The sequence below is a fragment of the Protopterus annectens genome, chromosome 1.part0, assembly GCF_019279795.1.
Source record: "Protopterus annectens isolate FY-2018-M chromosome 1.part0, PAN1.0, whole genome shotgun sequence".
Lineage (NCBI taxonomy): Eukaryota > Metazoa > Chordata > Ceratodontiformes > Protopteridae > Protopterus > Protopterus annectens.
Window position 1 is genome coordinate 135898590 of NC_056725.1, and position 21278 is coordinate 135919867.

Here is a 21278-nt window from a genome sequence, read left to right on the forward strand (position 1 = left end):
ACATTCTGACTCCCTAGTGGAGGAGCACTCCTTTTCTTTTATTTAAAAGAAATGATGCCCGACACTATTGCTGGCTGGAAAGACTACAGGCACTACATGAAATTCTTCTGGGCTAACATGAACCAGTCCTGGACAGGGGCCTCGGAAGGGGGAAATGCAGTGACTTGCCTACTGTCTGAGGCACAGGCAAATGTAAGGAACCTGATTGGACAGATGTCCTATACTTGGACAGAGGTGTTCTCTTGGATGGTGTGGCCACCTTCCAGGCCGTAGTCCACGGACAGGCATCCCTGACCAGCACTCTACAACCACAAATATCTTTATAACAAGGATCACGAAAGCTATGTCTTTTTCCTCCATGATCATAAACTGATATTGGAGTCAGGTGCATGTGGAAGGGTTCTCAGACCAACACTTGCATGAGGGTTTCAGTTCTTAAGGAAGTGGCAGGCACTGATGGCATGGCAGCCTCCTAACAGGAAATGCCAGAGACCTCTAACTGTACAGGCACCTGGGCCAAAGTCAGCAAAAGTACCTCATAAGTCTGGCATTTTTTCAGACTTTTGAGTATACTTTCTTTTTCCAAAACATATGCTCTACAGGCAAAGAAATGACAGAACACACGTGTCAGCTAGGGAGGACAGGAAATCAAGCTTCTTTCTGTCCAGATATTCCTACAGAGAATGCTCTCTTCACCCAAGTGCCTTTCTGCTAAACCCATCACAAGTACTACAACTGGCATTCCAGTCCCAAGAGAAAAAACATACTAACTATGATTCTCCAGGAGTCTGCTGCAGGCACACTTGTGAATTTGTTTTTTTTGTAATGGACTTATCCTAAAACAAGCTGTTTATGTAACTCATGCTATAACAGGAAGAGTGCTTACAAACTGCTACTTGTCTGCCAACTCTGGAGGAAGAGGTTGCACCGTCAGACTGATGATACTACACATACATGTCCAGAGACCTGTACTGCGGTAAGAAAAACTATAGAAGTCTTTATAGTCGGAACAAGTTGATGTCCTGTAGACTGGATATCTGGTAGGAGTTCCAGTGGTTAAGTGCTACTGCAACTGTGATCCATATGATAAATATGTACCAGGTACAAGTGAACTCAGATGTTTGGGATGTCTAAAAATAATCAGCTTCAAGCATTAATGAAATGGAAAAGAACAATACAATACAAACAGGAATCCATGACATTTCCAGGGTTCTTTCCGTCCCATCTCGCAGTTGACCACTAGCTGTCATCAACTCACCTCCTCTCATTCACTGAGTCTACTGGACCGACATCAGCCCTAGCTGGCTCAACCTGACTCACATCCATGGCTATTGAGGAGATAAAGTATGCTGGTGCTATGTCATATTGTCAGTGTGCGTGCTCCAACTCCCTACCACACCATGGAAGCCTTGTGAGCTCTGCAATGCTGCCTTTGAGAGGTGAATGAGCCCTTCAGACCATGTTTAATCTGCCCGTCAAGCTGTATACCACTTGCAGCACACTGTTCACCAGGCTCTTAATACTACTGCAGTGACTTTAGGCTGTCTCTTTCCCTGCCTCCACAGATGGGCGATATGATGTTGGCCATTCACTACCATGCCCCCTCCCCCTGCATGGCCTCTTAAGCACCCATTCTGTTATGTGAATAGGGGTTTGTCTATGGCACAGCAATAACACGATATGGTGTGTAAAAGAGTGGAAACCAACACAAATAACAACCAAAAAACACTCTTTGAGCCAATGACCTGCGACCAATAGTTAAAAGCACTTTTATTCAATCCACATAAAGTACTTCACCATACAAAAGGTGAATCCACAAAAACAAAACAGGTCAAGCACTTTCGTCGATAGACTTCATCAGAACAATTACAAATGAGAACTATCACCATTTTTATATACACCTGATACCTTCAATTAAGGGAAACCATTCAAAATTAAAGTGACAGTGCAATTCTAATCTTAAAGCTTATGGCACAGCAATGGTTTTATCCCTCTGCACTATGGGGCTACTTTTTCAGGGTACTTGTGAAAGTAGTGTCCTAGATATCATTTAAACATTTCAGAAACAGAAAAACATGTTAATTGCTGCAAAATCTCTACACAGAAAAATCTCCCATCTTATCATAGCAATCACAAAAAAGAAAAGTCTTACCTATAAGAGTAAGAGTAACAACTTAGACCCCTGGTGGAGGCAGGTTTAGCCACAATTTTGGTTATAGCTTCACATATATGCCAAATATATAAACTACATTCAAGAACCTGGAAAGAGTAAGCAAAAATATGGTAGCAACTAGTCTAGGGGTCAACAATCTGAGCATTAATCTACCTGGAACCCTCAAATTTATTTTCCATGTATTAGAACCAGCTAGGTTAAAGAGTCTGCAAAATAAAGCAAAATGGAATTTCTCTTTTCTATACATTCACTTAATGGCAGAGGTCAAGAAGCAGGAGATCGGCACGCATAAGAAAATGAACAGATTATTTGGAATCAAACTCGTCACTGCTCAGAATCCAAATACAATAGAGTCAGTACTGCACAGTGGGAAAATGCATTGTATGCCTACATTTAAAATGGCTAAACCTGTCAACAGTCTCAACCTGTTTTGTATGTTTTACACTTTGGAAACATTATAATGCACCCTATTAAAAAAAGGTATATTTTCAGCACAGACTTCAGATTTCCAAATCTTATTTTATACAGAAAATCAAGTTAAAATTGTCCTCTGCAATATTTAAACTGGTTCTACGTGAAGAAATGTAACTCAAATACAAGCAGTACAATGTTGTAAGGCAAGAGTTTCAGACCTGCGGATTGTAGAGAGCTGGGTCTGTTGCTGTACTTCATCCATAAAAACCTTGAGTTGCTGAAGATAGGGCTCACGGTGATAATTTGCATGAACACTACCATAGTTTGGGACCACTGGAGACAGGAATTTGGGGCAGGCAAAGCTGTACAATTCTTCAAATACCTGGAGATCTCTGAAATGATAAAATATTACATCATATTACAGTCTTCTCTGCACAAACTCACTCGGTGCTTTTTCAAATAACCACAGATCAAAACATTTTAAACTCTACTATAAAACAGACCAACACTGTTTGTTGCTATGGCCTACAGCATCTGAAGGATAGCAACAGATCAAGACGGTGCCAAACAAATATTGCAACTGTTCTTGCGTGAGCTTATGTACTTTGTTTCTACAAGAAATTATCTTTTACTGTAAAAGCCCAAAGCTGTGAGGGAAGAAAAGTAAATTATCCCAAAAACTGTCAATAAAATAACAGGTATGACTACAGCATATCACAAGACCAGGGTGTGTGGGGTTTGTTTGTTGATAATTTAGGGATTTGAGAACAGGAATTAACAGAATTCTGAAATGTCTTCAGCTCTTGTGCCTTTGTGGAGTGGTGGTGGGGAATGATTGGGTGCAGGGTATGCTTTCTGGCAGTTCACAAACATGAGGTATTGTTGGGTTAATAATACCCCCATGCATCAAAGTTCAAACCTCTAGCTATAACAATCGCAAGGACAAACAGAGCAATTTCAAGTACAAATACAAGACTACACAAGTTTATACGTGCCCGATTTACAGAAAATTCCATCCACAAATGAAAACGCAGTCTTTATCCAGGCATCAGGGAAATAGACAATAATAAACACCGCCTGCAACAGGAGATACAGCAATGATGACTATGCATCCATTACATTTAACTTCAACAGCCATCTGAAGTGATTGACTGATATGAAGAAATTCACTCAGTGAAAAGGACAGAAAGAAAGGAAGGTCAAAACGCAAACACTCAAGAGTAATCTTGAAGCATGGACGTGCCAAAGGAGGCCATACTCCTAAAATCACAATGCACGCAATAATGCATGGTGAAGTCATGAATCAAACCAGGTGAAGACCATACAAAAAAAAAGTCTACAACTAACACATTTCTGAAACCAGCATTTAAAGAAGCCACAAGCCTGGTTCAGTAGGCTTTTACAGCAGTTATTTTCAATGTGCAGCAAGTTCCTTCTGGCAAAAGAAGCTACAGTTAGCAATCCACTTAGAAACAGTTTGTACAATCAGTGCAAGTCCTTCCTTATCCACAGTAAAGGAGATAAGCAGATGTTAGAATTCCACTCTGACAGAATTAGGAAAGAAAATGCATTTTAGATTCATGAATCCTCTTGGGTAAAATCTGAGGCAACAGTGCACATTCAAGATATAAAGTGCCAATTCTCTCCCTGAAACTGAAATGGAGACACAAATGTGGTGGCTGATGGATACGTATGAAACTACTTAAAGCAAGTAAGAATTAATCCTAAGAGTCACAGGTATTTGTGAAAGATCAGATGCATTTTCCTACATACAAAGCAATTTAGGCTTATTTCAAGCAGATGAGACTGCCACCAGAAAATGAAAATAAATTTCAGAGCTGTAGTACCAGATAGTTTGAATGGAAGGTCAAGCCTGTTGAAAGAAGTTGTTCCAATACCAAGAAGAATGCTTCTTCCATGGAAAGAACTAGCAAAACCATTTTATTTTACTGTACTAAAGCTGAGCCCACCATAAGGATAAGATTGCTTGTCTGTTACATGTAACCCATGATCGCCGGTTTTGTGATAAGTGGTTCATAAATGATCATCAAGCATAGAACTCTGTATGAAGACAAGCAAAAGGGTTAAAAATGAAAGCATTAACAGTGCACATTTGTTTTATAGGTTACAGCAACTGCTAGAGCAACTACAACAGACAGGATCTAGCTTGAGGACTGGGGTGTGACTGGCTGGAACCACTGTGGCCAAGCCATCCAAGTCTGCCTTCCTTGATGTCAAAGCTTCCCCAAATTTCCTAAGTCGCCACTAGGAAATGGTGAGTACGTACACTGCCCAAGAGGGCTGTGCCAGTGGCAGTCATTATAGTATGTGCTGCAAGACGTGGGAAGAGAGACAATCACTGCTGGCAGTGTACCATGAGCCAGGAAAATCAGAGGTTTCAGTGATCTAAGATGATTTACAAGTGAATACAGTCTCAATGCAATGTGGCAAATGGGCTGCTGTTACTTAAATGTTTTTGGTGCAAAGATTAACAAACCTCTTATAACAAACATATTAAAAATGAAAGCATTAACTATGTAGGACACTATTACATTGAAGACTATTAGCAGAATAGTATGGGGGCTAATGGGTAAGGACTTGCAAGCTCACCAGCAAAGCATCATCACCACTGTAAATATGTAAACATTAACTTCCTTCTAACTGAATTATGAAGCTACAAGTTATAGCTAGTGGTCTTAACCATTAGCCCCCATACTATTCTGCTAATAGTCTTCAATGTAATTCCTCCAACAGATCTAAATAGGCAAAATGTTCCAAAAATTAAGCAACAAAATTATGTCAGACTTCCAACTGGTCTAACAGTAGGGTGGTTTCTTACAGTGGCTGGCACATGTACATGAAGTCCAGCAACAAAAGATAAACATCATCTATCATTGGAGAAGTACACATGCAGTTTTTACTTACCTGTAAAGGTAGAGGCTTGTAGAACACACTGCCTTACTGGCATTCGGGTAGTAGTGACCTGCTATCCTCCTCTGGCAATTTATCACAACTCAGAGCCCACACCCCAACTGCCTGTCTGTGGATATGATGGACCAATTACCTGGCAGACAAGGGACTGCTTTAAAACTCACAGATACAGCCCTTACAGTTTTCTAGGGTCTAGCAGGAAGAGTTGATGGAAACGCACACGCTGCTAACATTTACTGCTGCAAACTAAAACTACACTCACAACAATAAAGGCCATGAAGCATGGCTCAATGGCAACCCAAACACCAAATTATGTACATCAAAAAAGAGAGGGTGGGTAGATAATAAGGCAGTGTGTTCTACGAACATCTACTGTTACAGTTAAGTAGAACTTGCGCAACTGCCCTATGTTCAACAAACACACTACCTTACTGGCATGTGGGTAGATTCCCAAACTTACCCCACCTGGGAGGAGGAAGGACATGGGTCCAGAAGCCCCAGGAGAATGGTTTTAGCAAAGCCTGCTCTGCAGCTAGAAAAGGCATCCAGCTTGTAGTGCTTTGTAAAGGTACAGACAGAGAATCAAACTGCTGCCTGTAGAATACTTAGAGTCCACTCCTTTCCAATATGCCACTGAAGAGGAAAAGGCCCTGGTAGAATATGCCTTTACCTTCCCTGGATTCACCTTGTTATGGTGGGTGTATAAAAAAAAAAAAAAAAAAAAAAAATCAGAGGACAAACAACGTGCAATGGTTTGCTTAGAGAAAAGTAGACCCTTCTTTGCCCCCTATGTAGAAAACAAAAAAAGTCTTTCAGCCTTTCTGAAGGCTTTTGTTCTGTCAAGGTAGTACCTGAGCCGCAGGTGAATGCTCAAGGTATGAATGATACTCTCTCATCATTAGGTTCTGGGAAAAATACAGGGAATTCTGAGCCCACTTTTGGTATGAAAGAGGGATTAGTGCATAACACAACATTATCCCTGTGAAAAATAAGGTAATTCAGTCCTACCCTGACAGCTTGCAGCTCAGTGACGCACCCTGTAATAACGTCAGAGCAATAAACAAAACAGTTTTCTGTTTCAGATCAGCCTGAAAGGCAGGTTCAAAATGTGGAAAGGTCAATTTTTTCAAAACACAGTTGAGATTCCTGAAAGTAGGAATTTAATTGTGAGGGGGGGCTTTTATGCCCTACTTTTTTCATGAACTGTTTTACCAAAGAGAAGCAGAAAGAGGTGGATTCACTGACAGACAACCAGAGGTGGCCACTAAATGCACCTTAACTAATGCATAAGACAAGCTATCTTGAAATAGCTCATATAAATATTTCAAGACCAAAGGGATGTCAGTCTCAAGGGACCTTCTGTTCCCATTTAGACACCCCTTAGAAAATCTAATCCATTCCTAAACATAAAAGAGTTATCTATAGTAGGTTTTCCTGATCTCCTTTAACACCTGTGGCACATCCTCATAAAATAAGTACCCAAATGGAGTCAATACTGAATAACCCAGACTGTCAGTTGCTCCAAATTGGGGTGCACCATTTGCTCTTAAAACTGAGAGCGCAGATTCAGAGTGTAAGGAAGTATATGGTAACTGCCTTTGGCCAATACCATCAGAAGGGAAAACAGGGGACCACCACATGATATCTGGCATTTCTTTCTGAACATTGAGAAGTACCTTGTGAATCAGTGGAAAGGGTGGAAATGCATACAGGAACGTTCTCGTCCAAGGGAATGAGACTGAATCTGTCTTCCAAGCTTGGCTGCAAGAGCATCTGGAACAGATTTTCTCCAGCTGTCTGAAATGAGGCAACGCAGATTTATTTGAGGTATTCCCCAGATCTAGATTAGATCCCGAACACCAGTGCCTTGAGATGCCACTTGTACATGTTTGTCCAGGATTTGCTTAGTTTGTCGCCACAACATTTTGCTCTGACAGCATATATGATGCCTGTCTAGTCAGATACTGCTGTAAAGACAGCATACAATCCAACAATGCCAACAGGGGGTTTGACCCTATTTGTTAAGGTACCACATCACTGTGATGTCCATAAGGATGTGAAAAGGGCCCGGAGTCCATAGGTGGTAAAGAATTTTCAAGGCGTGGATCACCAACATATCCTTTACAGTGATGTGATTCCATGCATCACTGTGTACCCAAGTGACCTGGACTTGCATTCCCATTGACATACCTCCCCAAGCGAAGTCAGACAAAAATGAACGGATTGTGTAGGAACAGGCAGGGAGAAAGAAGTCCTGGATTGACACTCAAACATACTCTCCACCACTGTAACTCTCATCCTCTCATCTGAAAATCCAGCACAGCCAACTAGGATTCCAGGGAATATTAGTGCTGGTCCAGCAATTTAGTACAAACCACTGAATTTTTTCTCATGTGGAGACAAGCCAGTCATATGGATGCCAGGAGTTCCTAGAATTTTTAGGAATTCTCTTGCTGAGGTGATGTTCCTCTTGGACAATTTTTGAAAGTATGGTAGGACAAGACCTTGTCATCTGGAAGAAAAATATTTTTTTTGCTGTCGATTAAACACCCCAGGAAGATGAGTCTTTGCAAGGGTGTCAGCACAGCTCCCAAAGGTTCAACTTCAATTTAGGAGAGTAAGGTCAAGACGTGCAGTGGACAGCCCAAAGAGCAATACAGAGAAAAAGATGGTATGTACTTACCATAACGTTCCATGTTGGTAGTCCATTTCACCCTTCATTTTTACATATGGGGATCGGCTCTGACTCGGCTTATTTACAAGCTTTAAGACTTCTGGTTGGCTCGTGGCTAGGTAGGTATCCCATGGTGCACCAGTGCAATCCCCAGATCTAAACAACATACAGAAAGAAGCCAATACTAAAAGGTCTCCATAAACAATGAAATTAATATTTTTCTGTCGCCAGGTACTTCCAGGATGGGGGCAGGAGGGCGGGTTCGTAAGAATGAAGGGTGAGATGGACTACAAACATGGAACTTTATGGTAAGTACATAACTTCTTTATGTTCTGTAGTCCTAGCTCACCTTCATTCTTTACACACGGGACAGCGTCCCTAGCGCCTTATTCCTGAGTGGCTCAAGGAAAAATACACCTGAGTACAGTGGAACCAAAAAATGCTCTACCCCTGGATGTTAAATCCATTTTGTAATGAATAATAAAAGTGTTAGGGGTAGCCCACGTAGCAGCTACACAAATATTATCAAGTGGGACCCTGGCTTGAAAGGTTGCAGAGGTAGACTGAGATCTGGTAGAATGAGCCTTGATTTTAAAGGGTAAAGGTTTACCCTCAGAATTGTAAACATAAGCTATACAGCTAGAAATCCAGTTAGAGTCATTTTGGAAACTGGTAAGCCCAGTCTGGATTCGGAAAAGGAAAGGAATAAGTGATCTGATTTTGTGATGTCTTTAGTCCGGTGCAAATAAAAACGTAATTGTCTATGGACATCCAGCTGGTGAAACCTGTACTCAGCTGCGTTGGAGTGATTTGGAAAGAAAACTGGAAGTTCTACTGACTGATTCAAAGTGGCATGGGAGCAGACCTTGGGAACAAAAGGAGGGATTAACACGAAGGCTCACCCTGTCTTTGTGAAAAATCAGATAAGGCGGTTTAACAGACAAAGTTTGCAATTCTGACACCCATCTGGCAGACGAGATAGCCACCAAAAACATCTTCCACAACAAAATTTCAAAGAGGATGAATGAGAAGGCTCAAAGGGCGGAGATGTTAATTTTAGATAACACAAAATTTAAATCCCTTGAGGCCACAGGTTCTTGAACGGGTGGTCTTAAAGTGGCACCTTTAAGGAAGGTTTTGCACAGTTTATGAGGCATTAAGTTAGAATCTGGAAAACCTAGACAAAAACTTGAAATTGTTGCCAATTGAACTCTGATATTAGCAGCCGCAGATCCTTGGTGAAAAAGTTCAGAAAGAAATTCCAAAACCACTGGAATGGAAGCAGTGTAGGGGTCAACATCCATTTTCTCCACCCAAAGAGAAAATCTTTTCCATTTATTGGAATACAGTCTCCTAGTGGAAGATTTATGAGAAGACATAAGGATATGAGTCACGGAAGGTGAGAAGTCATGAAGCCTGACTAGGGATGGAACTGGAGTAGCCACGCTGTCAAATTGAGGGTGTGTAAGGAGGGGTGAAGCAAACCTGACATGAGAGTCAACAGGTCTGGAACTGGGTCCAGAATATAAGGATCGTCCAGGAGAAGAGGCCAGAGGAAAAGGAACCAAACCTGACGAGGCCAGTAAGGAGCAATGAGGATCATTTTGCATCCCAGCCATTTTGCTTTCTGAATATCCTTAGGAATGAGAGGAAAGGGAGGAAAAGCATACAGGAGACCCAGGGGCCAATCGTGAACAAGTGCGTCTCTGGGCGACTCCCCCAGAGGGGGGACGAGGGAAAAGCAGCTGCTGCATTTGGCATTGATTGGGCTGGCAAAGAGATTGCAGCAAGGCTGTCCCCATTTGTGTAAAATCTGCCCCGCTAATTCCTGTTTCAGAGACCACTCGTGAGGCATCAGGTTTGACCGGCCGAGCTTGTCGGCTATCACGCTGGTTGTCTCTGGAATGTGCATTGCCACCAGAAAATGCTGAGAAGATATCGCCCATTTCCAAACCCGCATGGCCTCTCGACAGAGTGGGTAAGGTTTGGTTCCATCCTGTTTGTTGATATACCATACTACCGACATGTTGTCCGACTGTATTGCAATAGTCCCCAGAAGAAGGTCGTGAAGTGCTTGCAACGCCAGGAGCACCGCCCTCATCTCTAGAACGTTGATATGCAAGTGAGCCTCGTGATCTTGCCACGTGCCTTGGACAGTCCTGCCTAGATAATGTCCCCCCACCCCATCGTAAGGCATCAGTGGTCACAGTGGCAATGGGTTGGCGAGGAACAAAGGAAGCGCCCGTGGTCAGTTGATTGGGTAATGTCCACCAAAGGAGATCAGTCTTGCAAGATTCTGTCAGCAGAATGTGATGGGATAATGGAAGGTGCTGAAAGGACCACTTGGACGACAGAAGCCACTGAAGAATTCTCATGTGTTACCTGGCTAGTGGCACTAACAGTATGCTGGAAGCCATGGTCCCAAGAAGCTGCAGAATAATCTTGGCTTTGACCCTTCATAAGGGGAGAAGATGGTGAATTTGAAGAACCAGGTTTTGTGCCCTTTCGGCAGGAAGACGAGCCACCATGCTTACTGTGTCTATCTCTGTACCTATAAAAATCACAGATTGAGAGGGCAATGAGGCAGATTTTTTTCCAGTTTAGAGAGATTCCCAGCTGGGCACAAAGCTGAATAGTAGCGACCCTGCTCTGAAGGAGTAAATGCCTGGTGGGGGGCGGTCAGGAGCCAGTCATCCAAATACAGAAACACCTGGAATCCTAGACGTCTCAGGTGAGCTGTCACTACTGCCATACATTTGGTGAACACCCTGGGAGCTGTGGTGAGACCAAAGAGCAGAGCACGGAACTGGTAGCGACTGGCTCCCAGCCGGAAGCGTAGATGACTCCTTGATGCCCTGTCCATTTTTATGTGGTAGTAGGCGTCTTGGAGATCTATTGAGCACATCCAATTGTCTTTCCCTAACAACAAGAGTATAGACTGCAGTGTTACCATCCAGAACTTGTCCTTTACTGATTTGTTCAATCTGCTGAGGTCCAGAATGGGCCTCCAGTCCCCTGTACGTTTTGGCACTAAAAAGAATCTGGAATAAGTTCCGGACCCTATTTGGTCTGCTGGGATGGTTTGGATGACTCTGACAGCAACTTGTTGACCTCCACAGCTGCCTGATCCCTATGACTGGGTGGAACATCTGGGATCTTCTTGGGAACAAAGGGTGGAAGACAAAAAGGGTATGACATAACCTCTGGTAATAATTCTTTGCACCCACTTGTCTTGAGTGATACTTAGCCAGGCTTCTGGATACAAAAAAATGTGACCCCCAACCGGCCCAGGAGAAGCACAGTCGGGCCCCACATCAGGAGCACTGGTAAGGCTGGCCCCGAAAGGAATTGCGACCTCCCTGGTTTTGCAGACCGCCCTTGCCTCTAGGGCGGCGTCCACCATTTCCTCCGCCTCCTCTGCAGGGATGAGTCACCCTGTGCCTCCTGGAAAAACCTCTGGGACTTCTTGAATCTCATCTTACCTCTGACCCTTAGGGTATGGTCTAGAGGGAACAGTAAAACGTACGTGTATTTCCTTCTTGCTCACACTGGGTGAGAGTGTCCTTTACCTTGGATCCAGACAATGACGAACCGTCAAAGGGGTCATTGGCAAAGGTAGACAAACTGTTCCGCAGTTACACAAACGCATCCAGGAATGACGCCTCAGGGAAATTCCTGAACCCGCTACTCTACTCGCTCCATCGGCCGCATACGAAATGAGCCGCATGGAAGAGTTAACGACAGAGTTCAAGGTGGACAACTGGGCAGAAACCTTGTCAAGGACTCCCTCAGTACATGTACCTTGCAAAGAGTCTCCAAACTCTTTAAGGAGATCTCTCTGAAGCCTCGTAAAGTGAGTAAGGTAATCCAGCGATTTTAGGGTAAATGTCCATCGTTCGAGACTCCTTATTCGGCGGATGAACAGAAGAAGCAGTCTTAGCTAGCTCCTTCTTAGTGGCTGCCACCACCACCATGGCATCTACAGGCACACCTTTAGATAAAAAAGGATTTTCCTGGAGGGAGAGAAAGGAACTTATTCGGTCTCCTGGGGACTGGCTCCACAGCTTCAGGAGTATCCCACACCTTTCGACTAACTAAATCCATCAGTTCGAAGGGTGGAGACATCCAAGAGGCAGAAGGTTGAGACCCGAAAGCCTTCAAGTGCACAGACTCCTCATCAGAAGGGGTGACAGTGGGCCAGCCACACCTCTGTTTAAGGATCTCCAGGATGTCTACGAAGGAGACATCAGAGAATGACTTTGGGGACCTTTCCGACTCTTCTAGGTCACTGTCAGATGTCAAATACTCATCCTGGGAGTTGATATGCTTCCTCTTACAAGTCCTCTTCCATTGGGGCCTCCTCAGAAGGACATTCCCGGGAGGACTCGGAAGAGTGGGGGCCACCAGCCGGTGGCTCCTGAGGCTGGGTGTCTCTGCTGCTGCTGGAGGGAGTAGGAGCTGAGACAGAAGTAGGTGCTATAGGGGGAAGAGCACCGGTACCTCTGGAACTGACGAACGGGACAGCATACTCCTCATCATCACGAATGCTGACCTCTACGGCTCCGAGGACCTCCCTGGCTCCGAAGAGACAGAGGATGCCGTGGGTGCCAGAGCCATCGGCTCCGAGATAGACGCAGGGTCCAAACACACCCTAGCCGATGCGCCGAGAGGAAGACTCGGAACTGAAGAAGTTTGGTTCCAAGCATCACTGTTGGGGCCGACAGGAACTTCAGCCCCTGGACACTACTGATGGCACCAAAAGTGTCGGAGCAGAACCCTGTTCTGAAACAGCCAGAAGGGGAGCTGGAGCTAAAGGTTCCACCGGTGGTACCAAGCACTCCGGCTCTGAAAGACCAGCATGGCTCAGAGGAGGAATGAACACAGAGGGTTGAACGGGCTTGAGTGGCTCCGGAGCCGACTGGGTCAGTGACAACAACAATTTAGGCAAAGCAGACTACTTCAAAAGTCTCAGCACTACCCTCGCCACATCTTCTTCTGATAAACTCCTGGAAGACCTAAATGACATAGTAGGAGATTGAGATCTCGAAGGTATAGGAGACTTCACTAACAAGGAGACTGGTAGAGGGTCCATAGACCGGCTCCGAGAAACAGTCTCAATAGTCGGCTCAGAAATACTTGGAACCGACCCTGCAACAACAATACCGCTCTCAGTCAGCTCCGAGGTCTGTGGAGCCGAAGAGACAGTTTTTGAAACTTTAAGGAGGTGGCTCCGAGACACCAGCCGGTGCCGGGGAGAGCCTCTTAGAAGATTTTGACTTTCCCTTGGTAGATTTAAAGGATGATGAGGAACTAGACAAATCTTCCTCGAAGGAAGGTTTAAGAAGACCTTTTAGGAGGAGCTTGTTCTTCCTTTCCTGGAACATCCTATGACTAAATGCATAACAAAATAAACAGGTCTCCTGTAACTGGATGGCCCCTAAACAGTAAACGCAGTTACCGCGACATCCGTTATAGACGTTTTTGAGAGCACTTAATACATTTCTTAATGCCGGATGTCTTATGATCCTTACTCTTTAGACATTCTGCGGAATAGGACACACGCACACAGAGAAAGGGAAGAAAGAGGACTAGGTCTTCTAATTTAAATGGGCCTAGCCCTGCAGGAAGGAAAGGACACCACGAGGACTAGGTCTTCTAAGTTAAACAGGCCTTGCCCGTGCAAGAAGAGATAGGGTCTTCTAACTGAAACAGACCCAAAAGTTAGAGAAAGTAGGAAAAATCACACACTCAACAGTAACAGTAATGAGCGAGAATTCACAAAACCAGGCTTAAGTCAAGCACAAACAGAAGGTAGTTCTGTTAACAATATTAGCAATCCAATGATGCTAACCGCAAGCTAATTAATTAGGCTAAACAAGCAGAAAACCGCACACACACAGAAAATAGTGCGCAAAAGGCACCTACGCTAATCCAATCTAGAAAAAACAGTACACGTGATACCAACGAAGTAAGAAAAGGCCAAAGGCCAAAAATTGCACCAGATGGCACAAGTAAAGCTAATAGCTCTACTAACAGCTACAATAACAACTACGCTAACTGATTACTATAAGCAGTAACAGTTTTAACTATATTAAACTATTTTAAACTAAACAGCCAAGAAAATTTAGTAAAAGTGGAAATAAATGCAATCACTTAGCCAGAGCGAAACAACCGAACTCATCGACGTGGCAAACAAGATCTGGGGATTGTACTGGTGCACCATGAGATACCTACCTAGCTACAAGCCAAAAAGAAGTCTTCCAGCATGTAAATAGGCCGAGTCGGAGCAGAGGATCATCTCCGATCCCATATGTAAAGAATGAAGGTGAGATAGGACTGCAGAACATCAGATACTGTGAACCAGACACAACAAATCTCAGATATCTCCTGAAGCAGTGAACAATGGGGATAGGATATGCATCTTTCAAAATTAGGGACACTATGAAGCAGTCTTGCAGTCTGGCGGAAGAGGATGTACCATTTGCAGGGTGGGCATCTTGAACTTTGGGACCTTGCCAAAGGTATTCAAGAAAGGATAGGTCCAACACTGGTCTCCAAGACAGTACTTTTTTGAAGAGCCAGGAAAATTATGGAGCAGAAACCTTTCATTCCCATTCTTTCTGAAGGAGGGACTGGATGTATGAGGGAATAAAGGAAAGTTGTGTAAAATCTTACCGTAACCATAGATGTCCTTTTCTTCCATGTTGCAGTATTCACTAGTGGGTTTACCCTTCTTCCGATCAGCTTGTGGCCAGGTTTCCAAATCTTTTCCAGTCTCAGAAAGTGCATCGGACGTCTGATGTGTTGGCAGGTATGTGGGCTATAAATGTGATGTCTGCGTGCACCGGCCCTCAGAACTAAGGAAGCCCCAGATGGATCCAGTCCTGATGGCCTAGCCTGTACAGAAGCCGAGGAGGGCAAGTGAAAGGATAAGACGGGGATGGTGGGAGGGATGGAATACTGCAACATAGAAGAGAACATCTATAGTCATGGTAAGATTTTACACAACATTCCAATGTCCTTCTATTCCAATGTTGCAGTATTCACAAGTGGGTGAGTACAAAAGCTCACTGGTGGCTCGGAGGTGGTCTGGATGAGGACTCCAGCAACCCATGCAAGATAGCCCTGGCAAATCCTGCCCTGGAAATGTGGTCCAATTTAGTGTCTGGTGAAGGTGTGCACAGAGGACCAGGTAGCTGCTTCCAGAATGGAGATGGTGTCTAGCCCTTTGAAAAAGGCTCCAGAGGGAGCCATGGCTCTTGTGGAATGGTCTCTGACATTGGCTGACAGTGTCTTCCCATGGTGTGTGTAACAAAAGGAGATGGCTCTAGCAATCCAAGAATAAATGGTTTGTTTTCCCACTGCTTTCCCCAGAACCCTGGGGTGGAAGGAAACAAACAGCTGGTCTGATTTGCGTAAAGGCTTGGTCTTATGCAAACAGAATCAAAGCTGCCTGTGGACATCCAGGGTGTGTAGGACCCTCTCACTGTCTCCTTGAGGGTTAGGAAAGAAGGCGGGTACGTGAATAGCCCGATTCAGGAAAAGGTCATTGACCACCTTGGGGGTGAAGGAGGGATTAATCTTGAGGGTGACCCTGTCCATATGGAAAACTAGGAAGGGGTGGGGGTAGCCATAAGGGCTTGGAGCTCAGAGACCCACCTGGCGGAGGTCATAGCTACTAGTAGTACTGTCTTCCAAGTGCAAAACTTTAAGTCAGCCTTGCCAGGTGGCTCGAAGGGTGGCAGAGTATGTTTTTCTAGGACATAGTTAAGGTCCCAGGAAGGAGGGGTTGGTTTTCTGGGGGGGGGGGGTCTTAAGTGTAAAACACCTTTTAGGAATAGTTTTGGTTGGGAGTCTGGAAGCTAGCGAAGGTTCCGTAGGCAAGCAGGTAGAAATGCCAGACAGGCGTGCTTTTAAAGAGGAGTAAGACAAGCCTGTCTTCAGGAGTTCACACAGGTAGGACAGAATCAGAGGCAGGTTGCTGTCCAGCGGCTCCATCTGTCTTTTATGACACCAGATAGAAAACCTTCCCATTTCAAGAGAGATGATTTTCTTTTGTTGGGTTTCCTGGCCTCCTGCAGGACAGAGCACATCCTTGTTATACAGGTGTCTGAAGGGAATCAGAATCCTATCAGCCACAGGGAGAGGTGCAGGGATCTTTACTGTGGGTGAATCTGTGTTCCCTTGTGCTGTGTGAGTAGATCCACTGAGTGGGGGTAACTTGTAGTGATTGCCCCTGGAGAGATAAAGAAGTAGGGGGAACCAGTGCTGCCTTGGCCAGTAGGGAGTTAAAGATTTTGGGCAAGTCCTGCTGAATTTTCAGGACACTCTGGATCAGAGGGAAAGGGGGGGAAGGCATACAGGAATCTCCCCTTCCAAGTCATTAACAAGGCATCTGTTTGCAGTGCCTTTGGGTCGTGAGCTCTGAACAGTAGCTCTGGAGTTGCCTGCTTGCGGAGGAGGTGAACAGGTCTATCTGTGGAATGCCCTGCCTGTGGATCAGATCTAGGAAAACATCTCTTGACAGCATCCATTCGTGACTGTCTGAGGCAGGTCTGCTTAGGGAGTCTACCTGACAATTGTGTTGTGATGAGATGTATGTTGCCTGGAGGGAGATCCCCTGGAAGACAGCCAGATCCCATACATGTAGAGTTAGCCTGCAGAGGAGGTGGGACTTCATCCTTCCTTGCTTGCTTGTTCAAGTACCACATCACTGTGGTATTGTCTGTAAAGACCTTCAGGGTGCCCTGTCTGAAGAAAGGCTGAAAGGCCTGCAGGGCAAAAAGAATGGCTGACATTTCCTTGATGTGCCAGTGTTTGTGTTTCTGTCCACAAACCTCGCACTGTTATTGTGTCCAGAGTCGTTCCCCAGCCCAGATCTGACGCATCTGTGTGTATGATTTGGGAAAGGAGGACATTTGCAGAGGAAGGCTCACACCTGGGTCAGCCACCATTTCAGTTCGCTCTTGGTAGAGGCAGTGGAGGAGTGGGATCCTGAACTCGAAGGGGTGTGAGTGCTAGGTCCATACCAAGTGCAGATACCATTGCATTTTGCTCATGTGTAGTCTTGCCAGGGGTAGCATGGGAATAGTGGCTGCCATGTACCTGAGGAATTCCCTCGCAGTCAGGATGGGTGAGATGAGGGTAGACTGTAGATGATGGCTCAAGGAAAGTAATTTTTCCTTCAGTAGGAAGGCCACCCCGAGGTCTGTCCTGATTCTGCATCCTTGGAAGACAATGTCCTGTGTAGGATTTAGTTGGGATTTGGGGAAGTTTATGAAGAACCCCTGAGACTGCAGCAGGAGCTCCTTTGTGTGGGTGAGGAGGGTTTGTCTGCTGCTTGAATGAGAAGGTCACCTAGGTATGGGAAAATTTGCATTTCCCTTGTCCTGCAGTAAGCAATGACTGGGGCTAGGCATTTTGTAAATATCCTTGGTGCAGTGCAGAGTCCAAAAGGCAAGGCACAGAACTAAAAATGAGAGGAGCCTGCTTTGAATCTGAGGAATTTCCTGGAGGACGGTTTTATGGGAATGTGCAGGTAGGCCTTCTTGATGTCCAGGGGTCACCATGAAGGCCTGTGGAAGGAGGAGTGGAAACAGAATGGGAAGTGTTATCATCCCGAAGGGACCTTCAAGAAGAGGTTCGGATGGGAAATATCTAAGATGGGTCTCCACAGTCCTTCCTTGCTAGGCACCAGAAAGATTCTGGAGTAGAAGCCTTTCCCTTGAACGGAGGGAGGGACTAGTTCTATGGTACCTTGGAGTAACAGCTTGCTTAGGACCTCAGGTAGGAGGGACCCTTGAGAGGGGGGTGGAAGAGGGATAGGTAGCCTTAGAGGAGGAGAGATCAAAGATATGATGTAATCCTCCTTCAGGACTGTTAAAACCCATTTGTCGGATGTCACTAGGGTCCATGCAGGGAGGCAGTGAGAGAGACGGGAAGATAGAGGTATGGTGGGATGAGGTGGGGGAAGAAAGGGAGGCAGGTAGTCAGACACTGCCTGCTCTTTCTGGATAGGGAGGTCTCTGTGCAGTTGTCTGAGGAGTCCCAGGCTGAGTAGATGGTCTCCTGTGGGGTCTTCTAGACCTGGAGGGGGCAGAGGGCTTAGAAGTTTTCCTTATGAACTGTGTCTTAGCCGGGTAGTTTCTCTGGAACTCTGGGATTAGAGAGACAAGGAGATGCTTTAAGTCATGGAGTTCTTTTCCTTTTTGTTGGTGTGACCTGAAAAGGTCAGTCACCTTGGTGCCAAAAAGGGCAGAGTGATCTAAGGAAGCATCCAAGAGTTTGGCCTTGAAGTCATCTGGGAGGGGCTGTAGATGCAGCCAGGAGTATCTCCTCAACACAGAAGCAGATGCAGCTGACCTGACAGAGGCCTCAGCTGCATCATAGGCACACCTGAGAGTGTGCTTATTAACTTGAGAGATGAGCCTGAGCAAGGAAGACAGGGATGCCTTTGCAACACAGACAGGGATATCACTGAGATCTCGAGAGGCTTTGTCTAGTAAAGCCAAGGATTATTTGGCCATGTGTAATTGCTAATTCGTAGCCCTAAAAGCCACGGTAGCAGAAGTGTAAATCTTCTTTCCCCACCTCTCTATGGGCTTGCTGTCTTTATCTGCAGGCATGACAGTGGTAGTAGGGAGAAGTTTGGTTGCCCTATCAGTTGCAATAGAAATAGTAGCAGGGTCTGCTAGGGGGCACATGAATAGGAATTTCTCTGCATCAGGTACCCTGTATAATCTATCCCCCCTTCTAGGGGCAGGTGGCTGGGAATCTGGATTCAAGCATGCTGCAGCAAAAGCATCCAAGAAGGCAGGCTGGACAGGTGGAATAGGAGGTGGGTTAGCAGAATCCATCTGGATCAAGTCATATGATCTTTTTTGGGCCTCAGACATGTCTAAGCAATCCCATTTAAAATGTTCTTTCATAAGGTTGACTGTGTTCCCGAAGGTAAGGTCTTACACAGGGAAGTCAGGTTCCGCAGAAGCTTCTTCTGGGGGAATATACCCCACAGGGGAAGAAATCTGTGAAGAGTAGGACAAGGAGTCCTCTGAGGAGTCTGACATTTCCTCCTCTTCAGGGTGGCTAGGTGTTCTCTCAGGCAGGAGAGGCCTTGGGCTGAGAAGAGGTGGAGCAGCTGGAGGAAGGTCACAGTAGGCGGAGGCCTGGTCTCAAGAGCCCATCTTCGTTACTGGTTCCCCCGGGGCCTGAATCAGGCGCCAGAATATCCTCCCCGAACATGTAGTCCGCTCTGGATTGTGCAGCCACCTGATAGATACCCAACTTTATCCAAAGTGGCGAACACTGTTTCCTTGGCCAAGCTGACGATGGCTACAGGCTGAGAATCGGCAGAGGGAGGCGCAGTGGAAGTAGACGGCCGCGTGGGCTTGGTCCTCTTCCTGGGTGGTTCGGATGTGGCGTTGAAGGAGGCTTTCATACCAAGAGCAATCTGTCTAAGGCGTTGGTTTTCAAGGTATAAGTCTTGGGCCTGAAGTCGGTGAGGAAGGGTCTCAAGGATGAATGACTTACAAAGGCAGTTTTTATAATCGTGATCCCTGCCCAAACAAAAGAGACACTGGTCGTGGGTGCCTTTATGAGGAATTTGGTGACCACAGTTGCACTTGCTCTTACAGGACATTAACAGACTATAGTACTACAAAAAATAATTCCCAACGGGGTACTTATCTTGATGCAAAACTGATACAATGTCTGCGAGTAGCAGGAACACCTTACAGCTGGCGGCTGAAACGTTCTGAGGCCTAGTGCGTGCAAACATCACATTTATGGCCCACGTACCTGCCAACACGTCAGACATCTGACTCACCTTCTGGAACTGGAAAAGCTTTGGAAACCTGGCCGGACAAGCTGATTGGAAGAAGGGTAAACCCACTAATGAATACTGTAACATTGGAATAGAAGAACATCAAGGTATAGTGTGGCAGGTGAAGGAGAACCCCCTCCCCGAATGGAGGCAGATGCTCCATCCACTTGTATCCTCTGCCAACAATATTCAGCATCTATTTGTCAAAATCAACCGATGGCCAGGCAGCCTTGTTGAGAGCTAACTGTTGAGATTGAGCACCTGTAGGGGAACTTGGGAATGACAGGGGACAAGCCTTAGTAGTCATAGGTTGGAAGGGGCCTCCTTTTTGAGAATGGAACCTCCTCCTTTTAGGTTTGGCAGTTTGCACCTTGCCATTTCATTTTGATGCTTTATTTTTTTGTTTGGCTTGGATTTGTTTGTTGGGCTGCCAATAAGTATCCTGCTTACTGTGGGTAACTTGGTAATATGGAACATTATAGACACCCCTTGCATCAGTTTGATGCTCACATCCCAGGGATTGAAAATCTAAAACACAAAAACTCACCAATATCCACCATGGCAGGTAAAACTAAATAAAATTTGTGACAGACAAGCACTTTCGAGACACTGCTCTTCTTCAGATCATAAACAACACTAACATCTTGTATTTTAAAATATCCAACAACCAATAAAAAATCAATACTGGGGCCTACGCCCCCTTAGTAAAGAATTTATAGGCACATATTCATTTAAACCTGGTAGTCGATCGGCCTGTAAATCAGCTATCCATCTTAACTCATTCAATTCTGTTTGATATTTAATATCACCACCCCTTCTATTTTCAAATTCAATCTGTAGTACCATAAATAAAAATATATGTCCCGGGTAAAACTTAAAAAGCTGTTAAAACATCCTATTTGTTTTCCCCACATAATATGAGGTACAAGATGAACATTTAGCTAAATAGATAACATTTTTAGTATAACAACATATAAATTTGGGGTGTATAATCTACCGGTAAATGGATGTAAGAATATATTGGACCTATCAATATACTGGTTATCTGGAAAGGATTGTCTAGGAATCCACAGACAAATCTAGGAGTTTAAGAAAAACAAAAGGGAGACCCTGGTTTAGATCTACGGTTAGGCATGACAGTGGGTCTTCATCTGAAGTTTCTACCTTAACAGAAACATGTCACCCCAGAGTTATACTACATTACAATAGTGACATGAAAAGCATTTGTGCTACAATTAGAAAGACTGCATGTGTATGCAATTGGT

The 21278-nt window shown here is 44.9% G+C and overlaps 1 protein-coding gene across 1 annotated transcript in view; it reads right to left on the reverse strand.

Moving 5' to 3' along the window:
• Positions 1 to 2747: 2747 nt before the first annotated feature.
• EIF3L (eukaryotic translation initiation factor 3 subunit L) overlaps positions 2748 to 21278 on the reverse strand; it is a 602285-nt gene continuing 583754 nt past the window's right edge. The window contains exon 12 of the mRNA XM_044089965.1: positions 2748 to 2979. Within this exon, the coding sequence (XP_043945900.1) occupies positions 2763 to 2979 (217 nt within the window). The 3' untranslated portion in view covers positions 2748 to 2762. The remainder of the gene's footprint in view (positions 2980 to 21278) is intronic.